Genomic DNA, 18,573 nt, shown 5'->3' on the forward strand with positions numbered 1-18,573 from the left:
ACAGTCCAACACTCCAGCATGATCCTACGCAGACGCTACATTATTTATGGCCAGGAAGAGAAATTTGCAGTTTTACAATGCGGTATCATTTTATAATTTTTCCCACCAGGAGAGGAGAGATGATCTGCTGAAGCAAAGTCTCCTAAGACAAAGCCTTCAACAGCAGACTAAGACCTTGTGTGATGTTTGTGAGCCGGCTGAGGTCCAGCAGCTTCAGGGAAGGTGGGAGAGCTCCTTACAGCCATACATGGAGGCCCATCAGCTGGTTGAACTACGAGGTGAGAGTCTGGAGAAGCTAGAGGCCTTCCTACACACCCACAGTGTGGCGGCCGGCGTCCTTCAAGGCCTCAGACAGACCGTGGAGAGCGCTGGGAGTTGGGATAAAAGCCGGGTGGACGAGCTGCAGAAAGACCTCGAAGCTGTTGTTCCTGATATCAGTCGCCTTGAAACGCTCGCTGTGAATCTGGATAGCAGCCTCTGTAAGGCTCATCTCCACCTGATGAATGGAAAGGTGACTCGGTCGTCGTGCCGCTCATTGGCCGACTCCTTAAGCGTGGAGCTGGACGCTGTGAGGAACCTTCTGGGCTCCAAACAAAGTGAAGCTGAGGCTCTCGGTGCTCTTTGGAGCTCGTTCAGACAGCGGAAAGAGCAGCTGCTCAAAACAGTGGAGGATATCGAGGAGAAGGCAGATAAACAGGGCCTGAAAGAGCCCAGTGTGCTTACTCTACAGCAGAGGTATGGATTACCCTGTTCAACAGGGTTGTTTGTAATTATCAGTTGAGCTGTGTTTATTGAATTTGTGGTGTGCGTAGGCTTCGGCTCTTTAATCAACTGGAAGATGAGCTCCAGTCCCACCAGCATGAGGAGCAGTGGCTCAGGGACAAAGGTCAACAGCTGGCCCACAGAGACGCTGAGCTAGGTGGAGAAGTACTAAGGGAAATCAACTTCCTTCAGACCACCTGGGAAGACACCAAGAAACTCATCGCTGAAAGGTAGGCTGCCAGGAACAGGCTCTTGTACTGTTTTTATGAAATCTTATTGCCACTTTGTAGAGAGATGATCAAAATCTATGTAGGTTTGTATTATAAGAAAGCGTTCTTGCATATATTCATATTAGTGGTTCAACATTATGTTTTTTTGTTTTTTTTGGTCCCCTCAATCTTGGACATTAGATTCCATCCTAGGTGGTAGCACACAATTGTACTTTTTAGCCAAATTTAATTTAAAAAAAAAACTAATACTAATTAATTACATTTTTAAAACAAAAAAACTTTCAATTTGCCATTTTTCGCCATATTATTAGTTAATTGTTTTATTTAATTAAATTAATAAATACAACTTATAAATTGCCCTTTTAATCCTATTTTATTTTTTGTATTTAAATTAATTTGCCATTTTAGCTATATTTTTATGTTTAATTTAATTATTAATTTTAATACAAAAATAATGTATAAATAATTAAAATAAAACAATAAATAATGGACTTCATGGTGATTTTGAATGATCCTTTTTTGGATTCATGTATTTATTCAATCATATCATTCAATCATTTTCAATCGTAATACATAAAAAAGTAAGTCTTTAGTGGCTACATGATAAGGCTGCGTGATTATGACAAAAATCCTAATGGTTGATTATTCCCTTGACATTGTAATTGCGATTATTAATTACAATTATCACAATTTACATTGAATGATGTTTTGAATAGCTTTATACCATTGTTTCAAGCAACTGCATGCCATATTTTTATATGAAAATAAACAAGCTGAAAACACTCTTCCTGAAAAACTTTTATTGCTTTCCTATAGCATTAAGCCTCAAATGTCAACTATACATTGGTTTGGTTTAAAATATGCATGGTATTGTAATGTTATACTAAAACTAAAATGAATCCTTAAGATAACCTGTAGAAAGAAATAAAACATCTTAAGCATGCAGAATAATTTAAGTGGACCTTTTTCTTGTAATTAAGACTTTGAGCGATTATGTAATTGTGGCATCCGTAATTGTAATCTAAATGCTTAGAAATTCGATTAATTGTGCAGCCCTACTACATGGTGACTTTGTGCTGCAAGAATAGTCTGATTTGATCAAATGTAGTTGGCAACTTGGTCTGAACCACTGCCTAAGTATATCAAAGTTTTATTTTACTTTCAAAATTTTAGTTATATAATGCAAAGGTTCAGCCCCGTTTTTAGTGTCTAACTGACATTGCTGCATGTTTTTGTCCAGGCAAGAGCAGAGCAGCACTTTGGTAGAGCTCATGAAAGATTACCAGAGTCTGAAGGCTTCAATAAACACAATATTGGAGAGTGCTGATGCTATATCCGACATTAAAGCTGTCCTGAAAGACCAAGAGGACACACGGAGATCCCTGTTGAAGGTAAAACCTGACAGTCTGTAGGCAGATTGTGAAATACCAGTTTAATAGAGTTACTAACTTCTATGATCTATGATAAACTTTAATGATCTTCCTTTCTGTAGCATGAAGCCATTAAAGCAGAGATGGCCAGTAACCAGGATGTACTAGAGCGATTCTCCAGTAAAGGAAAGAAGCTTTTAAGTGAATTAAACAAGATCCCTGATTGCGATACCCAGATTGTGAAGACAGAAATAGATGCCACAGTGGACCAATGGCTAGATGTGAGTTTTATTGAGTCTTCAATAAAAAAACTCATATAACAGAAACTAAGAGCCGTTGTTCTTCGTATCCACACAGGTGTCCGAAAAAATTGAGGACAATCTCGAAAGTCTCAAGAGGAGCTCTGCTCTGTGGGTGGAAATCTACGATATCAGTGGAGAAATCGAAAGCTGGTCCAACAGCTCGGTCATGGATCTTACAGATGGACTCAATAACTTCAACGATAGCCAGAAATCTGCAAACAAACTCTCTGAAGTCGAGGCATGTTCCGAGCTGTGTTATTAAACACATTCATAAAACCAGAGCAACAGTTGTGTAATATTTGTATTCCTTTTTCTGTCTAGGTGGATGTTAGCCTGAAAGAAAAGAAGATTGATGCTTTACAAGAGAAAGTTTCAGAGCTGAAACGACTCTGCGGTGGCCAAGATGCTCCTGCTAAACTGCAGGTAAAACTGATCTCCATTTGTTCTCCAGCTCATTGGTTTTGATAATTGGTTTCATCAGCTCTACGCCATCTTCCAGGTCATGGAGACGGACCTCAGAAGGAAAATTAGTAACATTGAAGAGTTATGTGATCAAGCCAAGGGCAACCTCCAAGATTTCTGCTCTCAGAAGAAGCAGCTGGAAGATTTTCTCAGCCAGATGTCCGAGTGGTTGAAGAACGTTGAGAGATCTTTGGTGGATTCGCCATGTGGAACAGCTCCTGAAGAAATCTGCAGAGTGAAGGTACAGAAAGTGTGATTTCTTCCATTTTGAAGGAGACCTATTTAGATATACATGGATTTATGCATTTAGCAGACGCTTTTATCCAATGCAACTTACAACAGAAGAGCATAAGCAGTTGGTCATAGAGCCAACGATATTTACGGTACTGTATACTGTAGCTAGATTAGAATCCTGAAGACTGAAAATTGAAAGTTGTAATGGTCTCAGCTGTTCGGGTGGATGTTGGTAGCTCATTCCACCAGAGAGGAACAGAGAGGGTAAAGGTTTTGGAAAAAACGACTTCATGCCTCATTGTAAAGAAACGAGTGAATTGAGGCATATCGCAATTAGCCAATCATAACAGAGGACATTTACTGTACATATAGAAGTTTTAAAAGCTCTAGAGATCAGAGAGAGGGTGAAAAATGGTCAGATAACACTCAATTATGACTGTTTTGATACAAGAAACCTTGACTGACATTATTAATAGACTTTAAAGGGAAAAAAATAAAAAAATTTCTATGCACACAATTCGTAGGAAATCCAAAAGGAGCTTCAGAACCAACAGACGAGCATTGACTCAGCCCGGGAAAGCCTGAACACGCTTTGCAGAAAATACCCATCCGAGGAACTTGCCGGACTAGGTTCCTTTCTGACCGACCTCATCAAGAAATATGAAACGGTCAATCAGCTCTGTGTTAAGAAGCTTGGCTCCATGCAGCATGGCCTCCAGCAGCACTTCAATGGTGAGAATCACTGTATTCCTGATTAAACAATGATCTTCCCTACTGATCCAAGGACAGACATTGTGGAAAGATTGTTTACTTACTGTCTCCGCTTTGTCTTCTTTTCTCAGATCTCGTCAAGGAGTTTCATACATGGCTCTCTGGACAGAAAGACATTGTGAGAGAATGTGCCGATCATTCTGGTGACATGAGCGTGGTGGAACGCAAACTGCAGAAATTGAAGGTACTTCATCCTGATAAAATATACCAAGCATCCGTTAAAATGTCTTAAAATGACACTTGATGTTTGTGACTGGTTAGAAAAAAAAGGAAGTTAATTGAAAGTAACAGGAATACCAGTAATAATGTCAAAATGTGAATGTGAATTATTTTTTTGTCTATAGTACAAACGATGTCAGACATGTTATGCATGTGTAACTTTTGAGACTTAAACTCGTTGTAATACAGGGAGCTCTGGAGCGGGTGGATGATGGAGACAGCCGTCTAACACTGGTGTGCACTGAGGGTGAGAAGCTTCTTCTTCACCTTCCCAAAGCCAGCGCTGGCCAAGTCCAGCAGAACCTCTCCTCCATCCAGCAGGACTGGGACAGTTACGTGGAGCAGTGTAAACAGAACCAGCAGAACCTGGAAGAGAGCGCCAGTCTGCTCAGCGGGTGAGAACTTAACAGCAGCTTCACACTGCTGCTCGCTGGGTTAAATATTAGAGCGGCAGATTGTTTGAAATAACTCCTGGGGATAAACGGCTTTGGTGTGGAAGAGAGAACCTACACTCGGCTCTCAAGTTGGCAGGGGGTTATATGTCACCAAATGCTCTGAATTGAAATCTGTGCTGTCTTTCTAGTTTTGAGAGCCGTCTGCAGAGGTTGACCCGCTGGCTGGAGCACATGGATGTGAGGATGAGCACAGAGCTGCCTGAGGGGAGACACAGTGATCATGAGCGAGTAACGCTGGAGCGCGTGGAAGAATTCCAACATGAAGTGCTTAAAGAGAGGTTAGAAAATGTTAAACTGATAAATATCAATCTTTTGTCCTCTCTGTGTGACCTCAGTGTGTAAATAAACAGCCCACTGTTTTTATGCACCAGCAAAACATAACATTTTTTAACTTTGTGTAAAATATATTCTAAAATATCCTAAATAATCTCCTCCCCCACAAAAAAAAAAATATATATATACATTTAATTTATAAAAAAAAAAATTATATTTGTTTTATAAATGTTTCATAATTAATAAATAATTTGTTATTATTAACATGTATGTATATATGTATGTATTATTTAAATCCATGCATTTTGCATTTAACATATATTTAAAGGGGTCATATGATGTTGCTAAAAAGAACATTATGTTGTGTATTTGGTGTAATGAAATGTGTTTATGTGGTTTAAAGTAAAAAAAAACACATTATTTTCCACATACTGTACATTATTGTTTCTCCTCTATGCCCCGAAGGAAAAAATTTAATTGCATCATATGACCCCTTTAAATAAATAAGAAAATCCTTATGCAAAATATATGTATTTTATTATTAAATAAATCATTATAAAATACATAATAAAATATTTTATTTACTAATACATTTTGTAATTTTGGAAATTCTATTAATAAATAATTTATAAACAATATTTCATTATTAATGCATGTATATTGCATTATATTTATTAATAATTTAAAAGAAATAAATAATGTGTTATTATTAATGCATGTATTTTACATAATAGTTTTTATATTCCTTATGCAAAATATGTGTATTTAATTTTTTAATTCATTAATATGGGTTTTTAATTGCAATAGTGCTTGCAAGGCAGCATGTTCTTCAAATTCCTCATACTACAAATATTACTTCTCACACTTTTCTGCAATTAAATAAGCACAAACTCAAATGCTTTGTCAATCGTTATTATATTATATATTGATAATATTGCTATTAATATGACTAATAATACACATAAACATTATTTTTTGGGAAATGTGACCTGGACATGTTTTTGTGAGATTCATACATATATACAGATCTACTATTGACAATTTTATAGCATTCTCTCACAGTATTTTGTATAATGTTTTCATATAATATGCAAGAAATCGTAGTAAATTAAAATACAATAAAAATGCATAAAATAAAAAAATTTAAAAATCCAATCTTCTATCCTGCAGGGACTCGTTTGAGAGTCTGTGTCAGGAAGCTCAGTCCCTGAGTGAGGGGGGTCACGGAAGCGGGGCGGAGCTCAGGGTGTCTGCGCAGCTGCAGCTGCAGCATCAGGCACTTCTCAAGGCGGCGAGGGAGAGACTGCGCATATGTCAGCTCAGCCTGCAGGAGCAGCAGAACTTTGAGGAGACGCTGCAGAGCACCTGGGGATGGCTCAGTGGCGTACAGGAGCGACTCAATTCACTCAACAGCACCAGCGGGAATAGAGAGACCCTGGAGAAGAGACTGGGGCTGGTTCAGGTTAGAAAATACAGTCATGCCATCCAGATGAATATTCCGAGGTTTTTTATTATTATTATTATTATGGGATTTTTTATTGTAATAGTACTTTGATAGGCAGTACTTTAGTACTTTTAGTAATAGTACTTTTTAAATTCCTCCTACTTCAAATATTATTACTTCTCACACTTTTATGCAAGCTCAAACTCTTTGTCAATCATTATAATATAATATAATATAATATAATACCAAGCCTAATTGTAATTGATTTTATTTATTTTTTACAATGTTTACATTTTATTAATATGGCATACATTTTATTACACTTGAACTCAAACTTTTTGTCGATCATTGCTATTGTCATATATTTAAGATATGATATATTATTATATTATTGATATGAATATAAGTCTATTTTATTTTATTTTTATTTTATTAAACCTGTACTCAAACTTTTTGTCGATTATCATTATTATAACTTAGATGTAAGATATTATATGTTATTATATTATTGATAAAACTTTTATTTGATTTGATTTTGAGAATACCAGTCTTGTCAGTTATGACATATGCCATATATACATGTATGTTATTAAACCTGAACTCTTTGTCTGTAATCATTATTATATTATTTATTAATGATAATATGTTATTGATATAAATATCATAGCCAGGCCATTTCAAAATTTTGAGATTACTAGTCTTGTTAATTAATAATGCACACATTTCTTATGATTTTTCGTTTTATATTATAAAATGATGTATGAGCATTGATATTTTGATGCTATTGTTTCAGGACATTTTGTTGATGAAGGGTGAAGGGGAGGTGAAGCTCAACATGACCGTAGGGAAGGGAGAACAGGTGCTGAAGAACTGCAGTAGGGATAAACAGGAAGTTATCCGCTCTCAGCTCAAGAGTCTGAAGGATTCCTGGGCCAATATCCTCATGACCGCCATGAGCTGCCACAGGTGAGTTCCTGACTCCTCTTAACAAGCCTCATGGTAACTTGGCAGAATGCTATAAGAATAATTTGTGTGTGTGATGCAGTCGTCTGGAGTGGACCGTGGCTCAGTGGGGCAGTTTCCTGGAGAGTAAAGCTCAGCTGCAGCAGTGGATGGAGATGGTGGAGCAGGAGGCAGGAGTGGCTCTGCCGCAGCAGCCCGGGCTGAAAGAGAAGGCCTCGCTGCTGGAGCGCCTACGGGCCATTCAGGCCGATGTGGAGGTCCATTCGTCAGCGCTGACCCGCCTGAATGAGAAAGCTACAGAGTTGTATGAGAAGACAGGAGACCAAGCATTCGCAGAGGGACCGAAATCTGAGTTCAACACCCAGTTTACCAACATCACAGCTGTCATTAAGGTAAAAATATGTCATTTTAATTTAAATATAGAAGCCAAACCACTTCCTGTATGTCACCCGGGGTAACAGTGTCTGCTGAACAGCTTCAAAACAACATGAAACAGATTTGACGTCCATAAGTATTTTATTTTGAAATTACTATTCTTACATATTTTATTCAACCTGAACGTTTTGTTGATAATCATTATTATATTATTGATATAAATGTAAGACCAAGGCCTTTATTTTATTTTATTTTATTTTATCACCTAGTTTAGCAAGCTCACAGCTTGAATACACAATCCAATCCAAAGCTCTTCCTGTAAATCACTCTGGATAATAGTGTCTGATGAATATGTTAAAAACAACTTAAAACAAATTTAATATCCATAATGTGACATATTTCTGAAAAGATTAAGATTTTATTGGATTGAGTAAAGTAAACAAGATCATTTCTTAAGAAATGAATTGATTTCTTGGTTACATTAGTTAATAAAATATTTAAAATAATTAAGTTTTAATGAAAGATTATAAAAATCTTTATAATAATAATAATAATAATGTGCATTGATGAATCATTAACATAATTTTTTTATAATTAGCTTTATTATTAAATAGAGTAAATTTTCTGAGTTTCAACATTTCTGATGTTTTGTGTAATGTCCTATTCTGCAGAATAAGGTACAGCAGACGAAGGAGATCGTCAAGGAGCATGAGCAGTACATGGAGTCAGTGCGTGAGCTGAATGACTGGCTCACATCAGCTAAAGAAGAGCTTCAGCGCTGGTCAGACATGTCTGGAGACGCTGCTTCTGTTCAGAGGAAACTCTCTAAAGTCAGGGTACGTTTATTTCTGTTAAGCTATACTGTGTTCTGATATCTTGTTGTGCACACAATAAGACCAGAAACATTTATTTAGGAAGTAAACCGCGTCAATTTTGACTTTAAATCTTTGTCATTCCATTTTAGGGGCTGTTAGACTCTTATTTTATTTTATTTTATTTTAAATTTAAATTTAAATTTAAATTTAAATTTAAATTTAAATTTATTTTATTTTATTTTATTTTATTTTATTTTATTTTATTTTATTTTATCACCTAGTTTAGCAAGCTCACAGCTTGAATACACAATCCAATCCAAAGCTCTTCCTGTAAATCACTCTGGATAATAGTGTCTGATGAATATGTTAAAAACAACTTAAAACAAATTTAATATCCATAATGTGACATATTTCTGAAAAGATTAAGATTTTATTGGATTGAGTAAAGTAAACAAGATCATTTCTTAAGAAATGAATTGATTTCTTGGTTACATTAGTTAATAAAATATTTAAAATAATTAAGTTTTAATGAAAGATTATAAAAATCTTTATAATAATAATAATAATAATGTGCATTGATGATTTATTTTGAAATTACTATTCTTACATATTTTATTCAACCTGAACGTTTTGTTGATAATCATTATTATATTATTGATATAAATGTAAGACCAAGGCCTTTATTTTATTTTATTTTATTTTATCACCTAGTTTAGCAAGCTCACAGCTTGAATACACAATCCAATCCAAAGCTCTTCCTGTAAATCACTCTGGATAATAGTGTCTGATGAATATGTTAAAAACAACTTAAAACAAATTTAATATCCATAATGTGACATATTTCTGAAAAGATTAAGATTTTATTGGATTGAGTAAAGTAAACAAGATCATTTCTTAAGAAATGAATTGATTTCTTGGTTACATTAGTTAATAAAATATTTAAAATAATTAAGTTTTAATGAAAGATTATAAAAATCTTTATAATAATAATAATAATAATGTGCATTGATGAATCATTAACATAATTTTTTTATAATTAGCTTTATTATTAAATAGAGTAAATTTTCTGAGTTTCAACATTTCTGATGTTTTGTGTAATGTCCTATTCTGCAGAATAAGGTACAGCAGACGAAGGAGATCGTCAAGGAGCATGAGCAGTACATGGAGTCAGTGCGTGAGCTGAATGACTGGCTCACATCAGCTAAAGAAGAGCTTCAGCGCTGGTCAGACATGTCTGGAGACGCTGCTTCTGTTCAGAGGAAACTCTCTAAAGTCAGGGTACGTTTATTTCTGTTAAGCTATACTGTGTTCTGATATCTTGTTGTGCACACAATAAGACCAGAAACATTTATTTAGGAAGTAAACCGCGTCAATTTTGACTTTAAATCTTTGTCATTCCATTTTAGGGGCTGTTAGACTCCAGGAAACAAGGGCATGAGCGTCTGACCCGTGTGCAGAGCTGTGGTGCCGCCACACGCGACCACACATCCACGGTGGGCTGTGAGGTCCTGGAGAGGGAGGAGGCCGGGCTGCTCTCGGCCTGGGAACAGTGGGAGCGCGGAGCTAAACACATGTGCTCCGGTCTGGAGGGCGTTCTGGCTCAGATGGCCAGCTCGGAGCAGGAGTTCAACAGCCTAGCTGCGCAGCTAGAGCAGGACCTGCAGGAGTTCAGCGGCAAGCTGCAGGAGTGGCGCATTAAACTGGAGCAGGGGGAGGAAATAAGCTCTGGTGAAGAGGCTGTGCAGGGATGGCAGATAGCAAAGGTAAAGCCTACAGAGCAAAATAATAAATAATAATAATACAAGATTTCTGTCCTTTTAAAGTTATTGTACTTAATGATTTTATGACTCAGGACGCCCTGGAAGCACTGCTAAACATTGAGCCCATGTCTGACAATTTGAAGTGTCTGCTGAATGACTTGTGCCGGTTCTCCAGAGATCTGGGCGCTCAATCTGAGAGAGTGTCCGCCCTCATTAAAGAATACAACAGGTAGGAGAGCTCAAGACCGACTCTTCCAGGTTTTACTGTAAGTTTTAGTTTTAGTAGAACATCTGAGTACACAGAGAGACTAGTGTTATTGTTAACTAAAAGTATTACAAATAATTTTCACTAATTAAAATAAAGCTGAAATAAAATGTAATGTAAACATTAGATCAAAAACATTAAATAATAATAAAAAAGTAATGATACCTTAACGGAAATAAACTTTTTAACAAGAATTGTTATTTTTAAGAAAAAGTTTGAGTTGAAATACTAAAATTACTGAAACTAAAACTGAAATAAAAATAAATTAAAGCTAAATATAAATATATAAAAAAGTTATAAAAATGACAAAAGCACATAACAATTAAATTCAATTCAATTCAAGTTTATTTGTATAGTGCTTTTCACGATACAAATCGTTGCAAAGCACCTTTACAGCAAATTAAGTTTCTACAATATTTAGTGGTAGCTTATCAGTGGTGACTGTCAGTTAATGTACATATGGCAGAAATGTACGGAAAAATAAATTAAAGACGTAATAAAACAGACGATGAACAATATTAACAGCAATTATTATATGATGCAATCAAACTTATAGCAAAATGTGGTAGTTCTGTATGTTGTTTCAGGGTTGGCATCATCTGAGGTCCTATGAGGGGTTATAATTTTTTATAATTACTCACCCTCGTGTTGTTCCAAACCCGTAAGACCTTCATTCATCTTCGAAACACAATTTAAGATATTTTTGATTAAATATGAGGGCTCTATGGCCCTCCCATAGGCAGCAAGGTAAACAAAAATAACGATTTTATTCCAAATTTTCGTCGTTATTTTTGTTTTCTTTGTTCAAAAAAGTATTCTCGTAGCTTCGTAACCGTACAGTTGAACCACTGATGTCACACGGACTACTTTGTCGATCATCTTGGTACTTTTCTGGACCTTGAACGTGGTAGTTACCTTGCTGTCTATGGGAGGGTCGGAGAGCCCTCATATTTCATCAAAAATATCTTAAATTGTGTTCCGAAGATGAACAAAGGTCTTACAGGTTTGGAACAACACGAGGGTGAGTAGTTGGGTCCCCAACGAAGCAAGCCAAAGGCGACAGTGGCAAAGAACCAAAACTCCATCGGTGACAGAAATGGAGAAAAAAACCTTGGGAGAAACCAGGCTCAGTTCCCATGATATCATTGTTCAGATGCCTTCATTTGCATCCATAGTTCACAACATCTCTCTTCCTCCCTCTAGCCTCAGTCTCCAGGCGTCTCGAGAGTGTCAGGGAAAGGAGAAGCTCCTGGAGCAGCGCTTCCGTGCTGCTTTTCGAGACTTCCAGCAGTGGCTGGTCAATGCGAAAATCAGTACGGCCAAATGTTTCGATGTGCCTCAGAACCTGGCTGAAGCATCGTCCAGCCTGCAGAAGATCCAGGTAACATCTTATTGATTTACTGTTATTTTCCACTCAATTCAGTTACGATTCTGAGGGTATGTTCTTATTATTGCAGGAGTTTCTGAGTGACCGTGAGCAAGGCCACGGCAAACTGAACACAGTGGCAGCCAGCGGAGAGCTGCTGATGAGCATCGCTCCCAAAGACAGAGTAGAGTCCATCAGAGCTAAAAGCAACACAGCCAGAGAAGACTGGAAATCACTCATGACCAATCTGCATCAGAGAGAAACCGCTTTACAGGTGTCTGATGATCATTTGATCATAAATTCACACACATCTGTTTATCTGTTAACATCTGGTGAATCTGAGACTCTTTTGATCTGGGCCTGTAATACAATAGCAGCTTCCTGCAACATCCTAAAAATCTAGTTACATTTAATATTCATGTTATTCAATATTTCTTGAAAGGTTAGAACATTACTTGCAATCTCAAGCTGTACTTGAGTAAATCATTTATATCATAGACCTCAGGAGGCCAAAACTGATCTAGATAATTAGTCATTCTCTCTTTAAATGTACCGTCATTGATTATTTTCTTCCAGAATCTTCAGGCTCAGATGCGGGACTTTGAAACGAGCGTGGAGCCGCTCCAGGACTGGCTGAATGAAACCGAGGAGGCCGTTCAGGAGAGCAGCAGTCGGCTGCATGATCTCACAGCCAAGAAACAGGAGCTGCACAGGTTACAGGTGCAGTACAGCGTAATCAAAACCACCTCTATTCACAGCCATTAGCATAACAGCCATTCACAAGCATCATTCTTTATGGCTTTATGGCATTGCTGCTGTATGTGTTGGACATTACAGTTTTTGTTGTTGTCAGTATTGTCCGTATTGTTTTAAATCAATTGTGATACTGATTTGTGCACAGTAAAACCAGGGATGTGTATTATAAAAGTAAGTAGGGTCAAATTGTGTTTCATGTTGACTTTAATGTTAAAATGTATGTAGAAAATGATCAGTACATGTGATCGAATGAATGAGACGGCTGCATTCATGTCATGCTTTAATCTTGCATTTCTGTCATACTCATAATCACATCGCTTGTCCCCAGTCTTAACATCTGTCCTGTTCATGTGCTGCCATGTTGCTTTATTAATCATCTGCTAACACAGGACTGTGTGCGATGCTGCTCTGTGCTAATGTGCCTGTGCTTTCACAGTCTCTGCTAGAGGAATTAGCCTCTAAGGAGTCTCAGCTGCACAGGTTGAGGGTGAAGGCCCAGCAGCTGTGGGACGGACACACGGCCGGAAAGGGCTTTGTGCACCGTGTCTCGCAGCTCTCAGCTCAGTACCTAGCTTTAAGCAACCTGACCAAGGTAACGTCCCGCCTGTCTGCCCGCTAGCTACCTTGTTCCTAGTGCTGCAGAGGTCAACAAACTATACAGTATGTGCACATAGGGCTGTGTCAGAAACCTGGCAAATGCTCTTATTAGGCAGTAAATGAAAGTTGAATATATATAAATATTTATTATATGTAAATATTTATTTGTTGATTTAATTTTAATTTTTATATTTGTGAATATTTTGTTTCAGTTTTTTTATTTTTATTTAATTTTTTTAAATTTATATAAATAAATTTTTTTTGTAGTGTTTTGTCACCAAAAGGTGTCTGATGGAGCAGTAAATTCAATGATAAATTATTTTAAATTAGTATTTATTATTATAAATTTTTTTTTTAATATATTTTATTTAAATATTTTTATTTTTCATTTATTTACATTTTTTATATTTTTTATTTATTTTCCTTTTTATTTGTTCCTTTTTTTATTGATTTTGGTCCATTTCTGATATAATTTCAACAATGAAAGAAGCATCGTGGTCTTTAAGTGTCTGCTTGGTAAATCATTAGACATGATATTGTTATATCTCCAACAATTTTCTATAAGATGTACTTTCTTATGAATGCTCTTTGTTAAGTCATTGACTAACTGGTCAAGGAAGCATGTAGTTCCCTTTGGTTTCAGACACAGTCCACATGTTTCTATTCAGGGTGGAGGACCCTTTTCACCTGGAAACTTTATATGGAGTAATTAAACTTATGCACAGTAGAGAAATTTCAAAAAGTATTGTTTTTGATGTTACATTCACATTGTATTTAAGTTTACTTCAAAATTTTTTCCCAAGTATGCATTTTTGACAGAAATTACGTATTTAGGGCAATGTAAGTTGGCATTTGTACTGCCTATTTACTTAATAAGCAAAAAAATCATATGGATTAGTCATCCAGATTTGATAAATATACAGTACAAGATGACTTGAAAAGCTCTCAGCTACTATCCTTTTAACACAATTACTGTTTCTATTAAGATGCTTCCCTTACCGAATGATTAATTACTAAACTGTATGTTATGATTATGTACTGAATCCGCAGTTACTGTCTCGAGTCGCTTTATCTCAAAGAAGTGATCATTCATCTGATTATGTTGTGCTTGTCAAATAGGAAAAAGCCTCTAGAATCGACCGCATCGTGTCCGAGCACCAGCTGTTCTCACAGGGCCTGAAAGAGCTGCAGAACTGGGTGGCTGATACCAGTCACATGCTGCAAACCTACTGCACTCCCACCGCAGACAAGAACGTGCTGGACAGCAGAATGATCAAACTCGAGGTGAGGAACACATATATGTCACCATAAATAACCATATTTATTTCCCACATACTACTTTTAGTCTTCAGTAGTACGTACACTAGTACTTCATTCTGAACATTTCAGCTAAAGTATTTGACTTTGCATTTAATTTCATGGCCCTTAGCATGTAGTTAACATGTAATGAGTGGTCTGACATTCATGCATCCATGCTTCCCAGGCTTTACTGACGGCACGTCAAGAGAAGGAGATACAGCTGAAAATGCTGGTGACGAGAGGAGAGTCGGTCCAGAGGAACACCTCCGCTGAGGGTGTACCGCTGGTACGCCAACAAATCGAGGACCTCAAAGACTCATGGGATGGGCTGCTGTCGGCATCTATTCAATGCAAGAGGTCAATATGGTTTTATTAATATCAGTGCAAAGACCTAATGTGAAATACATCTGGCCTGGAGAAGACCGTAATTAAATGTACTTTGATGGAAGTCAAAATAAGTATTGACACTAAGAAGTGACTTTGTATGTGCTCATACTGGTAATCTTCATTCTCTGTTCACTCATATTTTTGAAAAGGTCCTGTTGACACATGATCTTTTACTGGTAATTTACCAGTAAAGACTGTACGTGTGAAAGGGGCTATTGTTTTCTGCTCTATATTTTAAATAAACAACTATTTTATAAAAATTTATATATATATATATATATATATATATATATATATAAAATTTCATTACATATATTTATTTCTATTTATTAATATATTTATATGAAAATATAATTCAATATTTGTATGAAAACATATATGCATATATTTATTTCTATTTATTAATATATTTATATGAAAATATATTTCAATATTTGTATGAAAACATATATGAATATTTCTTAGTTAACATAAATAGTTTACTAATTACAGAAGCTTCATCTCATGATTATTTTCTCCTGGAACCGAGCATATGCGAACCAGAAGATCAGATTTATATTCATTATTCAAATAAATGATCATTGCAAAAACAGCTTTCTAGAGTTAAAAACAAAAGACTCAAAACAGCAGAACTAGCCCTATACAGCCAACTCTAGAATCTCATACAGCTGAAAAGGGGGCTCTTGGCTGAAGTTGAATTTGCTCACTGTATTAAAGAGTGCTGTGTTTGTGTTCGAACAGCCAACTGGAGGGCGCTCTGTCACAGTGGACCAGTTACCAGGAAGACGTGCATCAGTTTGTGAGCTGGATGGAGATGGTGGAAGAGACTTTAAACTCTGCAGACAAACAGTGCTCTGAGATGAGAGACAAAACCACCAACCTGGGCAAAGCCAAAGTACTGTGTTATTGTCAATACTTCAGTAATTGCATTCTAGAAGTTGTCAGTCCTGACATACTGTACAAACATTCTCCTCATTTTAGTTGCTCCTAGAGGATGTTTTAAGTCACAACAGCATCCTTGATGTCGTATCCGTGAAGGGATCCAACATGGCAGAGCACTATGTCACCCAGCTAGAGATTCAGGACTTACAAGAGCGCTACAATATTGTCAAAGATAAGGCCCAGGTATAATGCACTGCTCCTATTGGTCACCATATAGAATATGCAGAATATTTGTGTTAAATGGACTCAAATTTTTCTGCCACAGTGTGCAGTTGCCAAAGCGGAGGAGCTGGTGTCGGCCCATCAGGAGTACCAGCGCACCCTGCATGAGTTTAAAGACTGGCTGGAGCAACAACAGGAGAGACTGAGCTGCAGCTACACACAGCTGGAGGGAGACGTCGAGACTCTAGAGGACACGCTACGCAAACTACAGGTCAGAGGACATCTTGAAGTAGTTATTGTGGCACATTATTTGTTCATTTTTACTAATGCATTTTATATTTGTTTGTATATAATGTCTAAGTAAAGTAGAATATGTATATTCAGATATGAATATTTATGACAATATATGAATCAACTTGACTGTTTATGACTGTTTGAAATGACATTAAATAATGATTTGTTATAATATATTTTTTATTAAGATTTAGCAGTAAATATTAATAATAATGTATGCACTGATACAGATTTTGGTTAATTCGAATAGACAGTTATTTATGTTATTATTATAATGTCTGACATTATAAATTATATTATTTAATTATTTTTCTGTTGCTTTCAAAAACATGTTCATAATAAAGATGTAAATATATGAATATTTATATATAATATGTAAATACCTGGCATCAAAACATTATAATATATGCTAGAAAGATGCATAATTGTTTAATATGTTTGTGACCAGACATTGCAAAAGAGAATACTGCTTTTTAATTAAGTTAGATTGTTTTAATATATTAATAATAATAATAACGTTACTAAATAATTTTAATTACATGTTTAAATGTTATTATATAATTTGTAAATAATTATATTGAAGTCATCAAGTTTGCTGAGGACCCTTGATTTAGAGTCACTTATTGAAAGAAATACCAATATTGGCAAATACCAATGTGATCGAAAATATACTGTGCATCCATATTCATAATGGTAGTTTTTGTAATTATCTGCTGAATAGTTTGATTCTTTGGCATTTCAATATAAATATGCATTAGAGAAATATCTCTAATATCCATCTCCAGGAGCTTCAGGTGCATTGCACAGAGGGTCAAGCCCTGCTCAACACACTGCTGGTGACCCGAGAGCAGGTGATTCCCTGGGGCGTCCCGCAGTTAGAGGACCGATGCCTGGAGATGGTCCAGCAGGAGTGGGGCTCGTATCAGGTCCGGCTGGGTGAGACCAGATCTCAGCTCAACAGCGCTCTGGCCAAACTCCGGCAGATAGAGCAGAAGTTCCAGCGGTTGGATAACTGGCTCAAAGGGATGGAGACTAAAGGAGAGTTACGCTCTGGCCGCCGCTCTGACAGAGCAACAAAAGAGGCACAGCTACAGCTCCTGAAGGTTAGGACAGGAACCACACACTGTAGGATTTACTTTGAAACCATTTTCAATTACAGTACAAATGGTTAGTAGATTTCACAAATATTTAGAAACGGCACTTCAATTGTGATTAAATTGAATTAAATGTGAAATTTTAAAGCAGAATAACTGAAATAGCATTTTCTCGTGTCTTTGTTTTATTTGCAACTTCAAAAAAAAAAGTTTTTACAGTGTAGTTACCATAGATCTGGGTTGGACCCCGAAGGTTATAGGTTTAAACTCAATATATTGTGATTCATGAACCTACAGTAGCTCCAAGTGAGCTGTTCCTGTAGAACGTATGTTTGGATGGAGTCTGATATATTGTTGTGATGTCTCTTCAGGGTTGGCATGAGGAGGTGCTGGCTTATCAGGAAGAGATAGAGGGTCTCAGTGTCCTGGCCCAACAAGTTTTAGAAGAGACGCCCATCAGCAGCAGAGTCAGCACTAGAGCTACACAACTCACGTCACGCTATCATGCCCTGCTGCTACACCTGCTGGTACACTTTAAACACACACATCTAAATCAGGACATACCATAAACTACTGTTGTATTTATTATTATATTATATTATATTATATTATATTATATTATATCAGAAGAGTTACAATGATAAATTTTACTATTAATTTTATACTGTATGTGTTTGCAGGACACTATTAAGCAGCTGAAGGAGGAGGTTTCCTGCATTGAAGAATCCCAGAGTGTCTTTAGCACCTTCTCTGATTGGTTGAGTACAGCAGAAAAGAACTTCAGCATTGTGGCCACCACCACCATTGATGTGGTCGATCGCGTTGCCATGGAGAAGAAAATGAAAAAACTAGAGGTATGAAAAATATAATAGGTAAGATCTTTGGTTATTAAGCCAAAGAAGCTTCATACTTTATCGTGCACAAGTTTATACTACAATACAACAATCTGAGGTCAGATTTTTTTGGAAAAAATTGA

At 36.5% G+C, this 18,573-nt stretch overlaps 1 protein-coding gene across 1 annotated transcript in view; it reads left to right on the forward strand.

The window, feature by feature from the left end:
* Positions 1–109: 109 nt before the first annotated feature.
* LOC107594101 (nesprin-1-like) overlaps positions 110–18,573 on the forward strand; it is a gene marked incomplete at its 5' end in the record, with an annotated part of 65,702 nt that continues 47,238 nt past the window's right edge. Inside the window, 31 exons of the mRNA XM_016284052.1 lie at positions 110–735; positions 813–992; positions 2,233–2,383; positions 2,485–2,643; positions 2,720–2,902; positions 2,986–3,087; positions 3,164–3,367; positions 3,885–4,092; positions 4,203–4,315; positions 4,540–4,745; positions 4,934–5,083; positions 6,249–6,540; positions 7,316–7,488; positions 7,568–7,877; positions 8,532–8,696; positions 8,825–8,833; positions 9,789–9,953; positions 10,082–10,438; positions 10,528–10,664; positions 11,904–12,081; positions 12,158–12,340; positions 12,643–12,786; positions 13,259–13,414; positions 14,539–14,703; positions 14,903–15,075; positions 15,847–16,000; positions 16,087–16,230; positions 16,313–16,480; positions 17,289–17,606; positions 17,969–18,124; positions 18,278–18,451. Coding sequence (XP_016139538.1) covers positions 110–735; positions 813–992; positions 2,233–2,383; positions 2,485–2,643; positions 2,720–2,902; positions 2,986–3,087; positions 3,164–3,367; positions 3,885–4,092; positions 4,203–4,315; positions 4,540–4,745; positions 4,934–5,083; positions 6,249–6,540; positions 7,316–7,488; positions 7,568–7,877; positions 8,532–8,696; positions 8,825–8,833; positions 9,789–9,953; positions 10,082–10,438; positions 10,528–10,664; positions 11,904–12,081; positions 12,158–12,340; positions 12,643–12,786; positions 13,259–13,414; positions 14,539–14,703; positions 14,903–15,075; positions 15,847–16,000; positions 16,087–16,230; positions 16,313–16,480; positions 17,289–17,606; positions 17,969–18,124; positions 18,278–18,451 — 6,003 coding nt within the window. The remainder of the gene's footprint in view (positions 736–812; positions 993–2,232; positions 2,384–2,484; positions 2,644–2,719; positions 2,903–2,985; positions 3,088–3,163; positions 3,368–3,884; positions 4,093–4,202; positions 4,316–4,539; positions 4,746–4,933; positions 5,084–6,248; positions 6,541–7,315; positions 7,489–7,567; positions 7,878–8,531; positions 8,697–8,824; positions 8,834–9,788; positions 9,954–10,081; positions 10,439–10,527; positions 10,665–11,903; positions 12,082–12,157; positions 12,341–12,642; positions 12,787–13,258; positions 13,415–14,538; positions 14,704–14,902; positions 15,076–15,846; positions 16,001–16,086; positions 16,231–16,312; positions 16,481–17,288; positions 17,607–17,968; positions 18,125–18,277; positions 18,452–18,573) is intronic.

Source organism: Sinocyclocheilus grahami, unplaced genomic scaffold (genome assembly GCF_001515645.1).
Source record: "Sinocyclocheilus grahami isolate Dianchi unplaced genomic scaffold, SAMN03320097.WGS_v1.1 scaffold179.1, whole genome shotgun sequence".
NCBI classification, from domain to species: domain Eukaryota; kingdom Metazoa; phylum Chordata; class Actinopteri; order Cypriniformes; family Cyprinidae; genus Sinocyclocheilus; species Sinocyclocheilus grahami.